This window comes from Denticeps clupeoides, unplaced genomic scaffold (assembly GCF_900700375.1).
Source record: "Denticeps clupeoides unplaced genomic scaffold, fDenClu1.1, whole genome shotgun sequence".
NCBI classification, from domain to species: domain Eukaryota; kingdom Metazoa; phylum Chordata; class Actinopteri; order Clupeiformes; family Denticipitidae; genus Denticeps; species Denticeps clupeoides.
The window spans coordinates 936,094-956,259 of NW_021629993.1; the positions used below are offsets into that span (position 1 = coordinate 936,094).

A 20,166-nucleotide genomic window follows, 5' to 3' on the forward strand; every position below is an offset into this window, starting at 1 on the left:
GTGTTCTGCTGTATGTGTGTGTGTTACCTGTGAGTTGTATACTGGTTGTGTTACTGGTGTACTGCTGTATGTGTGTGTGTTACCTGTAAGTTGTATACTGGTTGTGTTACTGGTGTACTGCTGTATGTGTGTGTGTGTTACCTGTAAGTTGTATACTGGTTGTGTTACTGGTGTACTGCTGTATGTGTGTGTGTGTTACCTGTAAGCTGTATACTGGTTGTGTTACTGGTGTACTGCTGTATGTGTGTGTGTTACCTGTGAGTTGTATACTGGTTGTGTTACTCGTGTACTGCTGTATGTGTGTGTGTGTTACCTGTAAGCTGTATACTGGTTGTGTTACTGGTGTACTGCTGTATGTGTGTGTGTGTGTGTGTTACCTGTAAGTTGTATACTGGTTGTGTTACTGGTGTACTGCTGTATGTGTGTGTGTTACCTGTAAGTTGTATACTGGTTGTGTTACTGGTGTACTGCTGTATGTGTGAGTGTATTACCAGTAAGCTGTATACTGGTTGTGTTACTGGTGTACTGCTGTATGTGTGTGTGTTACCTGTAAGCTGTATACTGGTTGTGTTACTGGTGTACTGCTGTATGTGTGTGTGTTACCTGTAAGCTGTATACTGGTTGTGTTACTGGTGTACTGCTGTATGTGTGTGTGTTACCTGTGAGTTGTATACTGGTTGTGTTACTGGTGTACTGCTGTATGTGTGTGTGTGTTACCTGTAAGCTGTATACTGGTTGTGTTACTGGTGTACTGCTGTATGTGTGTGTGTTACCTGTGAGTTGTATACTGGTTGTGTTACTGGTGTACTGCTGTATGTGTGTGTGTTACCTGTAAGCTGTATACTGGTTTGTGTGTTACTGGTGTACTGCTGTATGTGTGTGTGTGTTACCTGTAAGTTGTATACTGGTTGTGTTACTGGTGTACTGCTGTATGTGTGAGTGTGTTACCTGTAAGTTGTATACTGGTTGTGTTACTGGTGTACTGCTGTATGTGTGTGTGTTACCTGTAAGTTGTATACTGGTTGTGTTACTGGTGTACTGCTGTATGTGTGTGTGTGTGTGTGTTACCTGTAAGTTGTATACTGGTTGTGTTACTGGTGTACTGCTGTATGTGTGTGTGTGTGTGTGTTACCTGTAAGCTGTATACTGGTTGTGTTACTGGTGTACTGCTGTATGTGTGAGTGTGTTACCTGTAAGTTGTATACTGGTTGTGTTACTGGTGTACTGCTGTATGTGTGTGTGTGTGTTACCTGTGAGTTGTATACTGGTTGTGTTACTGGTGTACTGCTGTATGTGTGAGTGTGTTACCTGTAAGTTGTATACTGGTTGTGTTACTGGTGTACTGCTGTATGTGTGTGTGTGTGTTACCTGTGAGTTGTATACTGGTTGTGTTACTGGTGTACTGCTGTATGTGTGAGTGAGTTACCTGTAAGTTGTATACTGGTTGTGTTACTGGTGTACTGCTGTATGTGTGAGTGTGTTATCTGTAAGTTGTATACTGGTTGTGTTACTGGTGTACTGCTGTATGTGTGTGTGTGTTACCTGTAAGTAGTATACTGGTTGTGTTACTGGTGTACTGCTGTATGTGTGTGTGTGTGTGTGTGTTACCTGTAAGTTGTATACTGGTTGTGTTACTGGTGTACTGCTGTATGTGTGTGTGTGTGTGTGTTACCTGTAAGTTGTATACTGGTTGTGTTACTGGTGTACTGCTGTATGTGTGTGTGTTACCTGTAAGTTGTATACTGGTTGTGTTACTGGTGTACTGCTGTATGTGTGTGTGTGTGTGTGTTACCTGTAAGCTGTATACTGGTTGTGTTACTGGTGTACTGCTGTATGTGTGAGTGTGTTACCTGTAAGTTGTATACTGGTTGTGTTACTGGTGTACTGCTGTATGTGTGTGTGTGTGTTACCTGTGAGTTGTATACTGGTTGTGTTACTGGTGTACTGCTGTATGTGTGAGTGTGTTACCTGTAAGTTGTATACTGGTTGTGTTACTGGTGTACTGCTGTATGTGTGTGTGTGTTACCTGTGAGTTGTATACTGGTTGTGTTACTGGTGTACTGCTGTATGTGTGAGTGAGTTACCTGTAAGTTGTATACTGGTTGTGTTACTGGTGTACTGCTGTATGTGTGTGTGTGTGTGTGTGTGTTACCTGTAAGTTGTATACTGGTTGTGTTACTGGTGTACTGCTGTATGTGTGAGTGTGTTATCTGTAAGTTGTATACTGGTTGTGTTACTGGTGTACTGCTGTATGTGTGTGTGTGTGTTACCTGTGAGTTGTATACTGGTTGTGTTACTGGTGTACTGCTGTATGTGTGTGTTACCTGTAAGTTGTATACTGGTTGTGTTACTGGTGTACTGCTGTATGTGTGTGTGTGTTACCTGTAAGCTGTATACTGGTTGTGTTACTGGTGTACTGCTGTATGTGTGAGTGTGTTACCTGTAAGTTGTATACTGGTTGTGTTACTGGTGTACTGCTGTATGTGTGTGTGTGTTACCTGTAAGTTGTATACTGGTTGTGTTACTGGTGTACTGCTGTATGTGTGTGTGTGTTACCTGTAAGCTGTATACTGGTTGTGTTACTGGTGTACTGCTGTATGTGTGTGTGTGTTACCTGTAAGTTGTATACTGGTTGTGTTACTGGTGTACTGCTGTATGTGTGTGTGTGTTACCTGTAAGCTGTATACTGGTTGTGTTACTGGTGTACTGCTGTATGTGTGGAGTGTGTTACCTGTAAGTTGTATACTGGTTGTGTTACTGGTGTACTGCTGTATGTGTGTGTGTGTGTGTGTTACCTGTAAGCTGTATACTGGTTGTGTTACTGGTGTACTGCTGTATGTGTGAGTGTGTCTTACTGTAAGTTGTATACTGGTTGTGTTACTGGTGTACTGCTGTATGTGTGTGTGTGTGTTACCTGTGAGTTGTATACTGGTTGTGTTACTGGTGTACTGCTGTATGTGTGAGTGTGTTACCTGTAAGTTGTATACTGGTTGTGTTACTGGTGTACTGCTGTATGTGTGTGTGTGTGTTACCTGTGAGTTGTATACTGGTTGTGTTACTGGTGTACTGCTGTATGTGTGAGTGAGTTACCTGTAAGTTGTATACTGGTTGTGTTACTGGTGTACTGCTGTATGTGTGAGTGTGTTATCTGTAAGTTGTATACTGGTTGTGTTACTGGTACTACTGCGTATGTGTGTGTGTTACCTGTAAGTTGTATACTGGTTGTGTCGGTGTACTGCTGTATGTGTGTGTGTGTGTTACCTGTAAGTTGTATACTGGTTGTGTTACTGGTGTACTGCTGTATGTGTGTGTGTGTGTGTGTGTGTTACCTGTAAGTTGTATACTGATTGTGTTACTGGTGTACTGCTGTATGTGTGTGTTACCTGTAAGTTGTATACTGGTTGTGTTACTGGTGTACTGCTGTATGTGTGTGTGTTACCTGTAAGCTGTATACTGGTTGTGTTACTGGTGTACTGCTGTATGTGTGAGTGTGTTACCTGTAAGTTGTATACTGGTTGTGTTACTGGTGTACTGCTGTATGTGTGTGTGTGTGTTACCTGTGAGTTGTATACTGGTTGTGTTACTGGTGTACTGCTGTATGTGTGAGTGTGTTACCTGTAAGTTGTATACTGGTTGTGTTACTGGTGTACTGCTGTATGTGTGTGTGTGTGTTACCTGTGAGTTGTATACTGGTTGTGTTACTGGTGTACTGCTGTATGTGTGAGTGAGTTACCTGTAAGTTGTATACTGGTTGTGTTACTGGTGTACTGCTGTATGTGTGTGTGTGTGTGTGTGTGTTACCTGTAAGCTGTATACTGGTTGTGTTACTGGTGTACTGCTGTATGTGTGTGTTACCTGTAAGTTGTATACTGGTTGTGTTACTGGTGTACTGCTGTATGTGTGTGTGTTACCTGTAAGCTGTATACTGGTTGTGTTACTGGTGTACTGCTGTAGTGTGGAGTGTGTTACCTGTGAGTTGTATACTGGTTGTGTTACTGGTGTACTGCTGTATGTGTGAGTGTGTTACCTGTAAGTTGTATACTGGTTGTGTTACTGGTGTACTGCTGTATGTGTGTGTGTGTGTGTGTGTGTTACCTGTAAGCTGTATACTGGTTTGTGTTACTGGTTTGTACTGCTGTATGTTTGTTGTGTTACCTGTAAGCTTATACTGGTTGGTTCCTGGTGTACTGCTGTATGTGTGAGTGTGTTACCTGTGAGTTGTATACTGGTTGTGTTACTGGTGTACTGCTGTATGTGTGAGTGTGTTACCTGTAAGTTGTATACTGGTTGTGTTACTGGTGTACTGCTGTATGTGTGAGTGTGTTACCTGTGAGTTGTATACTGGTTGTGTTACTGGTGTACTGCTGTATGTGTGAGTGTGTTACCTGTAAGCTGTATACTGGTTGTGTTACTGGTGTACTGCTGTATGTGTGAGTGTGTTACCTGTAAGTTGTATACTGGTTGTGTTACTGGTGTACTGCTGGCTCTGCTGGGTGTGAAGGTTCTGGCTGTAGACGCTGTAGTGGATTATCTGGCCGTTGGGGTTGAGTGGAGGATCCCAAAATACCAGGATGGAGGTGGAGCTCAGATTCTGATATGACACGCCCAGAACTGAACTGGGAACTGGGAGTTCAACAGACATTCAACACCCTGAGTCCTGTGTGTGAGATGGTGTGTGTTTGTGTGCGAGTGTGCCGTTTACCCCTGCTCTTTGGTTTGGACACTGGTCCGTGCTTCTGGCCCCTCCCCTACAGGTGTGTATGCTGACACGCTGAAGTTGTAGGAGGTGAAGGGCCTCAGGTTCTGCACCACATACTGCATGTTCACCGACAGCGGCACCACCTCCTCACTGGCCGGCCGCACTGTCAATCACACGTCACAGCCAATCAGCTTTCCTGCCCGTCATCACACGTCACCCCTGCACGTGTGTGTTCCAGCTGTACCTTCTATTCCACCCGTGGTCGCCGCCCGCGTCTGCCGTATGTTGCCGGTTACTGTTGCCATGGTAACCGGGAGCGAGAAGTCGGTGGCTGATGCCAGCGGTGGGACGTCCGTGTTGGTCGTCGTGGCATCTGTGCCGCTAACGAGGAGCCAAGGGGCCAGTGTTGGGGGAGCGGAAGGGGTAAGGGCGAGGTCAGAGGTCGCAGTTGAGCGCGTGTCTGTGGGTTCATCGGTGTTCTGTGCTGCTGATGTGAGCGTGAAGCCTGACGGTGCGGTCACCATAGTGACACCAGCTGACCTCTCGCGGCGGCGAAGCGCTTGGGACTCGTTGTAGGCGGGTGTTAAGGCCTGAAGTGCAAATAAAAGTTTGTATCTGTATGTGTCACTTTGTTGTGTGTTGAGCGTGTTATGTGTTACCTCATGCAATCCTCGCAGCACAATATCCTGAACAACCGTCTGCTCCACTAGCACGCGTATGCGGTAGCGCGTGATTGGTCCGTTTGGCTGAGTGGGAATTTTCCAAGACAGACGGACAGATGTGGAGTCTAAAGCCTCCGCCCTCAACCTCGACACTGCACTGGGTGCTGAACACACACACACACACAATATATACAATATATGTCAACAAAACACACACACGTAGGCAAGTGGATGAAATAAAGAAATAAAGCACACAAAACGTGTTATATTAACACAACATACTACACACCCTCAGATCCAGTAAGGATGCTCATCTCTGCTGGTGGCCCCGTGGCCCCGGCGGATTTGGCCTGAACAAAGACGACGTAGCGAGTGTACGGCGAGAGCACCGAGTACTGGAACTTCATATCAACCGTGCTGTTCTCATAGAGAAAACCTAGAAACACACACACAACACACTATACAACACACGCTATACAACACACACACAGAATGTTGTACAACTAACACACAAGGTAGCGAGTGTACGGCGAGAGCACCGAGTACTGGAACTTCATATCAACCGTGCTGTTCTCATAGAGAAAACCTAGAAACACACACACAACACACTATACAACACACACACAGCATGTTGTACAACTAACACACAAGGTAGCGAGTGTACGGCGAGAGCACCGAGTACTGGAACTTCATATCAACCGTGCTGTTCTCATAGAGAAAACCTAGAAACACACACACAACACACTATACAACACACACACAGCATGTTGTACAACTAACACACAAGGTAGCGAGTGTACGGCGAGAGCACCGAGTACTGGAACTTCATATCAAACCGTGCTGTTCTCATAGAGAAAACCTAGAAACACACACACAACACACTATACAACACACCGCTATACAACACACACACAGAATGTTGTACAACTAACACACAAGGTAGCGAGTGTACGGCGAGAGCACCGAGTACTGGAACTTCATATCAACCGTGCTGTTCTCATAGAGAAAACCTAGAAACACACACACAACACACTATACAACACACACACAGCATGTTGTACAACTAACACACAAGGTAGCGAGTGTACGGCGAGAGCACCGAGTACTGGAACTTCATATCAACCGTGCTGTTCTCATAGAGAAAACCTAGAAACACACACACAACACACTATACAACACACGCTATACAACACACACACAGAATGTTGTACAACTAACACACAAGGTAGCGAGTGTACGGCGAGAGCACCGAGTACTTGGAACTTCATATCAACCGTGCTGTTCTCATAGAGAAAACCTAGAAACACACACACAACACACTATACAACACACACACAGCATGTTGTACAACTAACACACAAGGTAGCGAGTGTACGGCGAGAGCACCGAGTACTGGAACTTCATATCAACCGTGCTGTTCTCATAGAGAAAACCTAGAAACACACACACAACACACTATACAACACACACACAGCATGTTGTACAACTAACACACAAGGTAGCGAGTGTACGGCGAGAGCACCGAGTACTGGAACTTCATATCAACCGTGCTGTTCTCATAGAGAAAACCTAGAAACACACACACAACACACTATACAACACACGCTATACAACACACACACAGAATGTTGTACAACTAACACACAAGGTAGCGAGTGTACGGCGAGAGCACCGAGTACTGGAACTTCATATCAACCGTGCTGTTCTCATAGAGAAAACCTAGAAAACACACACACAACACACTATACAACACACACACAGCATGTTGTACAACTAACACACAAGGTAGCGAGTGTACGGCGAGAGCACCGAGTACTGGAACTTCATATCAACCGTGCTGTCTCATAGAGAAAACCTAGAAACACACACACAACACACTATACAACACACACACAGCATGTTGTACAACTAACACCAAGGTAGCGAGTGTACGGCGAGAGCACCGAGTACTGGAACTTCATATCAACCGTGCTGTTCTCATAGAGAAAACCTAGAAACACACACACAACACACTATACAACACACGCTATACAACACACACACAGAATGTTGTACAACTAACACACAAGGTAGCGAGTGTACGGCAAGAGCACCGAGTACTGGAACTTCATACAACACACACACAACACACACACAGCATGTTGTACAACTAACACACAAGGTAGCGAGTGTACGGCGAGAGCACCGAGTACTGGAACTTCATACAACACACTATACAACACACTATACAACACACACACTCTTTTTTTAAATCACCGTATAGAGAACTGCAGTGCAAGGTCATGTAGTGCTTTATAGGTCAATAACAGGATTTTGTAGTAACGTTTGAACGTGAGACCGGAGTGATGGACAGTCTGGCAACACTCACGCTGTATATTGTGTGTATATTGTGTGTATATTGTGTGTATGTGCGCACCTGTTGGGCTGTACAGTGTGAGAACGTAGGTAAAACGCCCGGTAATGATGGTGGGTGAATCCCAGGACACAGAGAAAGACTGTGAGCTGATGTTCCACACAGACAGGTTCTGAGGTGGGTCTTCGGGAGCTGCAGGAGGACATGAGGTGATGGAAATGTGTTAATGTAATTACTGGTCCCCGTCCTGAACACTCCGCCCCACCCGGCGGCCGGATTACAGACAGCAGGCTGTTATCTCAGCCAATCAGAGCTTCTGTTACAGCAGCGCTGAAACTAGACCACTGTGAGAACCAGAACCAGAGCTGAGAGCAGCAACTGGTTTTCACAAAGAGGTCTGTCTGTCCAACTGTCCGTCTGCTTGTCTCTCTGTCTGTCTGCCTGCCTGTCCATCTTTCTTGTCTGTCTGATTGTCCGTCTGCCTGTCTGTCCATCTGCCTATCTGTCTGATTGTCCATCTGTCTGCCTGCCTGTCTGTCCATCTTCTTGTCTGTCTGATTGTCCGTCTGCCTGTCTGTCCATCTGCCTGTCTGTCTGATTGTCCATCTGCCTTGTCTGTCCATCTGCCTGTCTGTCTGATTGTCCATCTGTCTGCCTGCCTGTCTGTCCATCTTCTTGTCTGTCTGATTGTCCATCTGCCTGTCTGTCCATCTGCCTGTCTGTCTGTCCATCTTCTTGTCTGTCTGATTGTCCGTCTGCCTGTCTGTCCATCTGCCTATCTGTCTGATTGTCCATCTGTCTGTCTGATTGTCCATCTGCCTGTCTGTCTGCCTGTCTGTGTGTCTGTCTGCCTGCCTGTCTGTCCATCTCTTGTCTGTCTGATTGTCCGTCTGCCTGTCTGTCCATCTCTGCCTGTCTGTCTGATTGTCAATCTGCCTGTCTGTCCATCTGCCTGTCTGTCTGATTGTCCATCTGCCTGTCTGTGTGTCTGTCTGCCTGCCTATCCATCTGCCTGTCTGTCTGATTGTCCATCTGCCTGTCTGTGTGTCCATCTGCCTGTCTGTCCACCTGTCTGTTTACCTGATTCAGGCATTCGGACCATAGTGCTGGCAATTTTGCCCCTCCCCAACCCTGGTAAAGGCGGAGACTTCAAACACGTATGCAGTGTAGGGGTGGAGCTTGGACATGCCCACGCTGATGGGTACACTCCAGGAGGAGGCGGGGGGCGCGGCCGACAGAGTAACCGTGGGCAACGAGGACGAGGTCAGCAGGAACGCTTCAGATGGACTGGGGGTTCCACGAGACAAGATGTCAGCAGCGTCCTACAAAAACACACACACACAATCAACATACGCACAACCTACTACACAAAAAACATACGACCAAAGACACAACCTATTAAAGAAATGTACACACGTACACACACAACCAAACAACACAACCTACTACAGAAATACACACTTAATCAACATACGCACAACCTACTACACAAATAACATACAACCAAAGACACAAAAACATACACACAACCTACTACACAAAAAAACATACGCCCAAAGACACAACCTATTACAGAAATACACACACGTACACACACAACCAAACACACAACCTACTATTGAAATACACTCACGCACACAACCTACTACAGAAATACACACTTACACAACATACGCAAAACGTACTACAAACTGCATTCCAAAAAAGTTGGGACACTAAACTGAATGCAGTGATGTGGAGATGGCAAATGTCAATATTTTATTTGTAATAGAACATAGATGACCAGATCAAATGTTTAAATTTGTCATTTTAAAAGTAAAAATATGTTGATTCAAAATTTCACACACGGTATCAACAAGTCCCTAAAGGTTTGGACAATAAGAGGCTGGAAAAGGTACAATTTGAGCATAACGAAGAGCTGGAAGACCAATTAACACGAATTAGGTCAATTGGCAACATGATTGGCTATAAAAAGAGCTTCTCGGAGTGGCAGCGTCTCTCAGAAGCCAAGATGGGTAGATGATCATCAAATCCCGCCTCACTACCATTGTGTCCCTGAGCAAGACACTTAACCCTAAGTTGCTCCAGGGGGACTGTCCCCTGTAACTACTGGTTGTAAGTCGCTCTGGATAAGGGCGTCTGATAAATGCTGTAAATGTAAATGTAAATGTGAACACTTAAAATGGAGGGTGGCAAAATGGAAGACTGTTCTGTGGTCAGACGAGTCACGATTCCAAGTTCTTTTTGGAAATGTGGGACGCCATGTTGTTATCAGTTGTTATCAACGCTCAGTTCAGAAGCCTGCATCTCTGGTGGTATGGGGGTGTCATGGGCAGCTTGCATGTCTGGAAAGGCACCAATCAATGCAGAAAATATATTCAGGTTCTAGAACAACAGATGCTTTCAGGGAAGATAACGCCAGACCACATTCTGCATCAGACGACCCAAGACGATTGAACAGTTAGAGGCCTGTATTAGACAAGAATGGGAGAACATTCCTAGTTCTCCTCGGCCCCCAGACGTCTGTTGAGTGTTGGAAGAAGAAGGGGAGATGCCACACAGTGGTGGACATGGCCTTGTCCCATGAAATTCTGAATCAACATATTTTTCACTTAAAACGATACATTTTCTCAGTTGAAATAAAATATTACAAGTTGGCACCTCCACATCACTGCATTCAGTTCTTTTTTCACAACTTTTTTTGGAATCCGGTTTGTACATAAAACACAACCAAACACACAAAAATATACACACAACCTACTACAAAAATACACACACTCACAACGTACTACAGAAATACACACTTAATTAATATACGCACAACGTACAACATAAAACACACAACCAAACAAACAAAAACATACACACAACCTACTACACAAAACACACACGTACTACAGAAATACAGACACTATGAACGTACGCACAACAACTACAGAAATACACACACACAACCTACTACACAAAAAGCATACGACCAAACACACAACGTACTGCACAAACACACAACCAAACAAAAACATAGACACAAGCTACTACACAAAACACACACGTACTACAGAAATACAGACACTATGAACGTACGCACAACAACTACAGAAATACACACACACAACCTACTACACTAAAAACATATGACCAAAGACACAAAAACATACACACAACCTACTACACAAACACACACAACCAAACACACAACGTACTGCATAAACACAACCAACACACTAAAACATACACACACACACAACCTACAACAAATCCACACACACACACAACCTACTACACAAAAAAACACACGCCCAACACAAAAACATACACACAACCTACTACACAAACACACACAACCAAACACACAACGTACTACATAAAACACACAACCAAACAAACAAAACATACACACAAGCTACTACAACAACACACACATACTACAGAAAGACAGACACTATGAACGTACGCACAACAACTACAGAAATACACACACCAACCTACTACACAAAAACATACGACCAAAGACACAAAAACATACACAACCTACTACACACAAACAAACATAACCAAACACACACACGTACTACATAAATCACACAACCAAACACAAAAAATACACACAACCTACTACAGAAATACACACACACAACCTACTCCACACAACAAAACTCCGACCAAGACAAAAAACATACACACCCCTACACTACACACAAAACAACAACCAAACCACAACGTACTACATACCACAACCCACAAAAACATACACACAAGCTACTACACAAAACACCCACATACTACACAGACACTATGAACGTACGCACCAACTACAGAAATACACACACACAACCTACTACACAAAAAACATACGACCAAAACACAAAACATACACACAACCTACTACACAAAACAAACATAACCACAACACAACGTACTACATAAAACACACAACCAAACACACAAAAACATACACACAACCTACTACAGAAATACACACACACACACAACCTACTACACAAAAACATCCGACCAAAGACAAAAAACATACACACAACCTACTACACAAAACAAACAACCAACACACAACGTACTACATAATACACACAACCAAACACACCAAAACATACAAACAACCTACTACAGAATTCACACGACCAAACACACACAACCTACTACAGAAATACACACACCCACACACACAACCTACTACACAAACACACACGCCGAAACACAGAAAAACATTACGTTGCAGTGCGGCAGCGCCCCCGTCATGATGTCCACCGCGTTGACCTCCAGCGTCTGTACGGTCAGGCCGGTACGGGCGTGTTTCGCCTTCACAGCAAATTTAGTGATGAGGCCGTTAATCTTCACCGGCAGGAACCACCTCACCTTCACAAAGGTGTGGTTCTCCGCTACAGCCGTCAGGTTAGTGACCAGACCAGGAGCTGCGCACACACACACACACACACACACACACACAGATATAAGTGACATGAGTGGTGTGGCTAATGATCAGAAAGCAGTAAAAATTAAAAACTGGGGCTATACAGGTGCACACACAGATACCCACGGGCCTCGGAGGTCTTGATGTAGAGCGATTTGCTGAATGATCTGATTCCATTTTGGTTCTCAGACCCAACCTACACAAATTGTGTAAAAATCAACATCAACATCAAACCAAACAGAGAACAAGCACACACACGAGAAGAAGGAAATGACAGAAGTGAGAAATGAGAGGCAGAACCCAGAACAACCTGCAGGGGGCACAATACAAGGCGCTCGGATACACAGCTGATCGGTGGTGATGCACTAATCTCTCTCCAACTCATCAATAATCCAGACTGATTCATTATTAACCCTCACTGGCAACTTTCCCTCCTGTGTTTGCATGTGCACAATATGAGTCCTGCTAACGGCACAACAGAACATGTTGGGGGGTCAGAAGTTCCGCTGAAAACCATCGTTTTCATTCTTTTACATTGTGAAGACACCTGAGCAACGGTCCCACAGAATACATATCCTTCATATACGACAGATTCAGAAATCCGGCACCAACGCAAGGAGAGGAAGGTCTGAGCTGGATGCTTTTGTGTTACCTTGATGTTGTAGGTGGATCCAGGTGTGAGGGTGTTCAGTAGGAATTCGGGGATATCTAGACTCCTGCTGATCTCAGTGAATCCGGGGTCTGGATGGGGACACACCTCCTTATACTGGATCACATATGACTGAATGGATTCATCATGTGGATCTTTCCATGACAGCAGGATTCCATTAGACCCCACCTTCTCACCTTCCAGATCTGTTGGAGCAGCAGGTGCTGCACATACACACACACACACAAATGTTAGAAACCATACTTAACTATCACTTGTTCTGGAATGTTCTAATAGCACAATCATGCCCTTGGATCAAACACAATCTGAGCACCCCAACACACACAAACACACACACAGTGGAGGGCTGAGCAGAACTCTTTGGGAGTTGAGGGCAGGTGACTTCATGATCATGATGACACTGCATTTCCTAACACATGGTGTTGGAAGACCTTGTACACCACGTCCTCAGAGGAGACAGAAGGGTGTGTTCTAGTTCTTCAGACAACTGGATGTAATGTGGGCGGGGTCTGACATGCTGGCCGGCACAGTGACCCGTATTCTTCTCCAATGTGAGGGATGAGTGGCCATTCACAGCACCGCGCACCCGATATCACCCCATTGTGGCCAAATCGCACATCAGAGATGAATAATGCAGCGCGGCAGCGGCCTGGACCCAGTGGTATGAAACTGGAGCACTGGTCACTATTTCATACACACACACACACACACACACACACACTACCGGTGAAGTTTGTGATGGTACGACTGATTGGAGAACTCCGGGCAGAGATGGAGGAAACACTGATTGTGATGGAGTACAGGGGTCCAGGGGTCAGACTTGGGACCTGGGCCTGGAGAACACACACACACAAACATCATTACAATGAATGTCAGACAGAAGAATGACTCAGGAGGACATGTGGAAACTGTGGAACACATCACATGACCCCTCATTCACTTCTAACACTTACATGATGTTTACAGATGTTTATACAACTGATCCCACGTCAGGACTGAATTTCTATTTCCTTTACTGACCCACACTAACATTTCACAGAGACCTGTCACGCTCAACCTCAGCAAGGACCTTCTCATGCGCGCCTCTTTATTCAAGCAGCAGTGAAGCTACCAGCGTAGTTGCAGGTGAGGCTTACCTGAACACAGGACAGCAGCCAGCACAGCGGCAGCAGCAGAGGCCGGCTGGACGACATGATGGAGACGTGTCTGTGTGCGAGGACAGGTAGAACAGCACTGATGAGTTGCAGCGCTGAGGCGGAGACTCATTAAACCTGAATGAGCCTCTAAAGGAAACCCAGGTACACACACACACACACAGACAGCCCAGCACCTGACACCTGCTAAATGGACGGGGTGTGTGTGATGCTGACTGTACGCTGAAGTTTGGCCCCGGCCTTGTCTGCATTACCTGGTATCACACTCGCTGAATAATGATGTGATGCATTTTTACTCCCTGAATCCCCCAGTTCGAGGTGCTCATACACACACACGTCCAGCATGGTCAGAGGAACCTGAGAAACGGGTCAGTAACCGGAGCTGCTGAAGCAGTGGGAGGTTGCCAGGCAACCGTCCAGGTGAGGCTGCAGGTATGAAAGTTTAAAAGTTCTCTCTCACACACACACACGCGTTTTTTACCCTGGATACTCAGGTGCACACACCAGATTCAGACCTTACCTGAATCAGCGCATGATGGGTCTCCAGACCTCTCAAGCAGCATGCTGGGGGTTTTAATCAGTCCCAACTGGATGCTGGGAGTCAGAAGCCAGAGCTCTCAAAGTAACGGTAGGATGTAATGATCAGGACGTGTCCCCACGACTTCACAGAGCAGACCACACACACCCCCCACACACACTCAATATCACACCAACACACCCTCCCGCTGGGTTTAATTACGGTGATGAGCAGAAGAACACTGAGTCAGCACGTGGGCTTCAGCTGCTGGAATTTACCAACTTGTCCTATTTTCTGTTTTCAGGTGGGAGGAGGATGAGCCCTGGTGGTAGAGGGGTGGACCTTGTCTTTTCCACGTGTCTGAGGCTGAAACCTCCACCATGAGTCAGTCCAGCACAGTTCACTGTTCTAGACCCAAAATTGTGAGAAGATCTCAATCGAAATTATGACTTTAGTAGTGGGCGTGGTTCTGCATGTTCAAATCAGGTAAAACAGAAAAGGAAGCCAAGGCAATGTAGAGACTAGAAATGGAGACGTTATGCTTTATTTCAGTTAACACCACCAGGAAATGGACTAAAGAAAATGTTACAGACACAAACATTGTATCTATGGAATGTCACCATTGAAATAATTTAGTAACAGCAAGTGTGTGATGTGTGGTTTTTACAACTGTAAAAAATGGTGAATAATGACAATAATCAGACAGTACAAACAGCACAGAAGCTATGTCAAGATGTATGATACATCATAACAGGTGGAAGGTGGCTTTTCTGAACGTCACTGACAGCTACACTACAAACTCCAGTGTTTAAAGCTAACACACAAACAAGCGTTGTGTATGCTGTGCTTACACAAAGGTGAGCACTTTACATGTATGTGGTAGCGTCGCAAGGTGAGCTAGGCTCTTCAGTTCCACTGGCAGGAACAATCCAGGGGCTCCTGGTAGTTGTAGTCCACAGTGGTAGCGTTACGGGTGCAGTAGAGCTGCACAACACGGCTCTGCAGGCCGTTCTCCCTGCACACTTACAGAAACGGGCGTGGCTGTTAATGTTGAAGTTAAAATGGTGGCAGAGGGGCACTTGCCATCACATGAATACACAGTCACCTGACAGAGAAAGAGAGGAAAGATTACACCAAAACAGGTTCATGAGCTTACTGTTGTGCACAGCTGTCTTCTGTGTCATCTATATCTCTGCTGTATTGTAGCCGCTTTGTTGTAGTTGTAGTCCACAGTGGTAGTGTTTCGGGTGCAGCTGAGCTGCACAACGCGGCTCTGCATCGATTGTGTCTGTGCTGTGTTTTAGCTGCTTTCAAGCTCTGCACTGACTGCGTCTACTGTGTTTTAGCCACATTCAAGATCTGTGTCGACTGTGACTGTCTGTGTTTTTCCGCTTTCAAGCTCTGCGTCTGTGCTGTTTTAGCCGCTTTCAAGCTCTGCGTCTGTGCTGTGTTTTAGCCGCTTTCAAACTCTGCGTCTGTGCTGTTTTAGCCTCTTTCAAGCTCTGCATCTGTGTTTTAGCCGCTTTCAAGCTCTGCGTCTGTGCTTTTTTAGCCACTTTCAAGCTCTGCGTCTGTGTTTTAGCCGCTTTCAAGCTCTGCGTCTGTGCTGTTTTAGCCGCTTTCAAGCTCTGCGTCTGTGTTTTAGCCGCTTTCAAGCTCTGCGTCTGTGTTTTAGCCGCTTTCAAGCTCTGCGTCTGTGTTTCAGCCACTTTCAAGCTCTGCATCTGTGTTTTAGCCGCTTTCAAGCTCTGCATCTGTGTTTTAACCACTTTCAAGCTCTGCGTCTGTGCTGTGTTTTAGCCACTTTCAAGCTCTGCGTCTGTGCTGTTTTAGCCGCTTTCAAGCTCTGCGTCTGTGTTTTAACCACTTTCAAGCTCTGCGTCTGTGCTGTGTTTTAGCCACTTTCAAGCTCTGCGTCTGTGCTGCCTTTTAGCCGCTTTCAAGCTCTGCGTCTGTGTTTGCCGCTTTCAAGCTCTGCATCTGTGCTGTTTTAGCCGCTTTCAAGCTCTGCGTCTGTGTTTTAGCCACTTTCAAGCTCTGCGTCTGTGTTTTAGCCGCTTTCAAGCTCTGCGTCTGTGCTGTTTTAGCCGCTTTCAAGCTCTGCGTCTGTGTTTTAGCCGCTTTCAAGCTCTGCGTCTGTGCTGTTTTAGCCGCTTTCAAGCTCTGCGTCTGTGCTGTTTTAGCTGCTTTCAAGCTCTGCGTCTGTGCTGCGTTTTAGCTGCTTTCAAGCTCTGCATTGACTGTGTCTGTGCTGTTTTAGCCGCTTTCAAGCTCTGCGTCTGTGCTGTTTTAGCCGCTTTCAAGCTCTGCATCTGTGTTTTAGCCGCTTTCAAGCTCTGCGTCTGTGCTGCGTTTTAGCCGCTTTCAAGCTCTGCGTCTGTGCTGTTTTAGCCGCTTTCAAGCTCTGCGTCTGTGCTGTGTTTTAGCCGCTTTCAAGCTCTGCGTCTGTGCAACATTTTAGCCGCTTTCAAGCTCTGCGTCTGTGTTTAAGCCGCTTTCAAGCTCTGCATCTGTGCTGTTTTAGCCGCTTTCAAGCTCTGCATCTGTGTTTTAGCCACTTTCAAGCTCTGCATCTGTGTTTTAGCCGCTTTCAAGCTCTGCGTCTGTGCTGTTTTAGCCGCTTTCAAGCTCTGCGTCTGTGTTTTAGCCGCTTTCAAGCTCTGCGTCTGTGCTGTTTTAGTCGCTTTCAAGCTCTGCGTCTGTGCTGTTTTAGCTGCTTTCAAGCTCTGCGTCTGTGCTGCGTTTTAGCTGCTTTCAAGCTCTGCATTGACTGTGTCTGTGCTGTTTTAGAGCCGCTTTCAAGCTCTGCGTCTGTGTTTTAGCCGCTTTCAAGCTCTGTGTCTGTGCTGTTTTAGCTGCTTTCAAGCTCTGCGTCTGTGCTGCCTTTTAGCCGCTTTCAAGCTCTGCATCTGCGTTTTAGCTGCTTTCAAGCTGTGCGTCTGTGCTGTTTTAGCCGCTTTCAAGCTCTGCGTCTGTGTTGTAGCCGCTTTCAAGCTCTGCGTCTGTGCTGTGTTTTAGCCACTTTCAAGCTCTGCGTCTGTGCTGTTTTAGCCTCTTTCAAGCTCTGCGTCTGTGTTTTAACCACTTTCAAGCTCTGCGTCTGTGCTGTGTTTTAGCCACTTTCAAGCTCTGTGTCTGTGCTGTGTTTTAGCCGCTTTCAAGCTCTGCGTCTGTGCAACATTTTAGCCGCTTTCAAGCTCTGCGTCTGTGCTGTTTTAGCCGCTTTCAAGCTCTGCGTCTGTGTTTTAGCCGCTTTCAAGCTCTGTGTCTGTGCTGTTTTAGCTGCTTTCAAGCTCTGCGTCTGTGCTGCCTTTTAGCCGCTTTCAAGCTCTGCATCTGCGTTTTAGCTGCTTTCAAGCTCTGCGTCTGTGCTGTTTTAGCCGCTTTCAAGCTCTGCGTTTGTGTTGTAGCCGCTTTCAAGTTCCGCGTGTGTGCTGTGTTTTAGCCGCTTTCAAGCTCTGCGTCTGTGTTTTACCACTTTCAAGCTCTGCGTCTGTGCTGTGTTTTAGCCACTTTCAAGCTCTGCGTCTGTGCTGTGTTTTGGCCGCTTTCAAGCTCTGCGTCTGTGCTGTGTTTAGCCGCTTTCAAGCTCTGCGTCTGTGCAACATTTTAGCCGCTTTCAAGCTCTGCGTCTGTGCTGTTTTAGCCGCTTTCAAGCTCTGCGTCTGTGCTGTTTTAGCCTCTTTCAAGCTCTGCATCTGTGTTTTAGCCGCTTTCAAGCTCTGCGTCTGTGCTGTTTTAGCTGCTTTCAAGCTCTGCGTCTGTGCTGTTTTAGCCGCTTTCAAGCTCTGCGTCTGTGTTTTAGCCACTTTCAAGGTCTGCATCTGTGTTTTAGCCGCTTTCAAGCTCTGTGTCTGTGTTTTAGCTGCTTTCAAGCTCTGCATCTGTGTTTTAGCCGCTTTCAAGCTCTGCGTCTGTGTTTTAGCCACTTTCAAGCTCTGCATCGTGTTTTAGCCGCTTTCAAGCTCTGCGTCTGTGCTGTTTTAGCCGCTTTCAAGCTCTGCGTCTGTGTTTTAGCCGCTTTCAAGATCTGCGTCTGTGCTGTTTTAGCTGCTTTCAAGCTCTGCGTCTGTGCTGCGTTTTAGCTGCTTTCAAGCTCTGCATTGACTGTGTCTGTGCTGTTTTAGCCGCTTTCAAGCTCTGCGTCTGTGCTGTTTTAGCCACTTTCAAGCTCTGCGTCTGTGTTTTAGCCGCTTTCAAGCTCTGCGTCTGTGCTGTTTTAGCTGCTTTCAAGCTCTGCGTCTGTGCTGCGTTTTAGCCGCTTTCAAGCTCTGCATCTGTGCTGTTTTAGCCGCTTTCAAGCTCTGCGTCTGTGTTGTAGCCGCTTTCAAGCTCTGCGTCTGTGCTGTGTTTTAGCCACTTTCAAGCTCTGCATTGACTGCGTCTGTGCTGCGTTTTAGCCGCTTTCAAGCTCTGCGTCTGTGTTGTAGCCGCTTTCAAGTTCTGCGTCTGTGCTGCGTTTTAGCCGCTTTCAAGCTCTGCGTCTGTGCTGTTTTAGCCGCTTTCAAGCTCTGCGTCTGTGCTGTGTTTTAGCCGCTTTCAAGCTCTGCGTCTGTGCAACATTTTAGCCGCTTTCAAGCTCTGCGTCTGTGCTGTTTTAGCTGCTTTCAAGCTCTGCGTCTGTGCTGCGTTTTAGCTGCTTTTAAGCTCTGCGTCTGTGCTGTTTTAGCCTCTTTCAAGCTCTGCATCTGTGTTTTAGCCGCTTTCAAGCTCTGCGTCTGTGCTGTTTTAGCCTCTTTCAAGCTCTGCATCTGTTTTTAGCCGCTTTCAAGCTCTGCGTTGTGCTGTTTTAGCCGCTTCAAGCTCTGCGTCTGTGTTTTAGCTGCTTTCAAGCTCTGCGTCTGTGTTTTAGAGCCGCTTTCAAGCTCTGCATCTGTGTTTTAGCCGCTTTCAAGCTCTGCGTCTAAGTTTTAGCCGCTTTCAAGCTCTGCGTCTGTGCTGTGTTTTAGCCGCTTTCAAGCTCTGCGTCTGTGCTGTGTTTTAGCCGCTTTCAAGCTCTGCGTCTGTGCAACATTTTAGCCGCTTTCAAGCTCTGCGTCTGTGCTGTGTTTTAGCCGCTTTCAAGCTCTGCGTCTGTGCAACATTTTAGCGCTTTCAAGCTCTGCGTCTGTGCTGTTTAGCTGCTTTCAAGCTCTGCGTCTGTGCTGCGTTTTAGCCGCTTTAAGCTCTGCGTCTGTGCTGTTTTAGCCTCTTTCAAGCTCTGCATCTGTGTTTTAGCCGCTTTCAAGCTCTGCGTCTGTGCTGTTTTAGCCTCTTTCAAGCTCTGCATCTGTGTTTTTAGCCGCTTTCAAGCTCTGCGTCTGTGTGCTGTTTTAGCCGCTTTCAAGCTCTGCGTCTGTCTTTTAGCTGCTTTCAAGCTCTGCGTCTGTGTTTAGCCGCTTTCAAGCTCTGCATCTGTGTTTTAGCCGCTTTCAAGCTCTGCGTCTGTGTTTTAGGCCGCTTTCAAGCTCTGCGTCTGTGCTGTTTTAGCTGCTTTCAAGCTCTGCGTCTGTGCTGTGTTTTAGCTGCTTTCAAGCTCTGCATCTGTGCTTTTTTAGCCGCTTTCAAGCTCTGCGTCTGTGTTGTAGCCGCTTTCAAGCTCTGCGTCTGTGCTGTGTTTTAGCCACTTTCAAGCTCTGCATTGACTGCGTCTGTGCTGCGTTTTAGCCGCTTTCAAGCTCTGCGTCTGTGCTGTTTTAGCCG

General features: G+C 46.1%; 1 protein-coding gene across 1 annotated transcript in view; it reads right to left on the reverse strand.

Moving 5' to 3' along the window:
- Positions 1 to 14,743, reverse strand: part of LOC114779515 (phosphatidylinositol phosphatase PTPRQ-like) — a 31,382-nt gene extending 16,639 nt beyond the window's left edge. The window contains 14 exon segments of the mRNA XM_028967378.1: positions 4,444 to 4,623; positions 4,704 to 4,862; positions 4,944 to 5,289; positions 5,359 to 5,525; positions 5,651 to 5,797; positions 7,778 to 7,906; positions 8,795 to 8,834; positions 8,836 to 9,036; positions 11,945 to 12,144; positions 12,270 to 12,339; positions 12,796 to 13,016; positions 13,538 to 13,646; positions 13,950 to 14,019; positions 14,488 to 14,743. Coding sequence (XP_028823211.1) covers positions 4,444 to 4,623; positions 4,704 to 4,862; positions 4,944 to 5,289; positions 5,359 to 5,525; positions 5,651 to 5,797; positions 7,778 to 7,906; positions 8,795 to 8,834; positions 8,836 to 9,036; positions 11,945 to 12,144; positions 12,270 to 12,339; positions 12,796 to 13,016; positions 13,538 to 13,646; positions 13,950 to 14,006 — 2,026 coding nt within the window. The 5' untranslated portion in view covers positions 14,007 to 14,019; positions 14,488 to 14,743.
- Between the last annotated feature and the right edge of the window lie 5,423 nt (positions 14,744 to 20,166).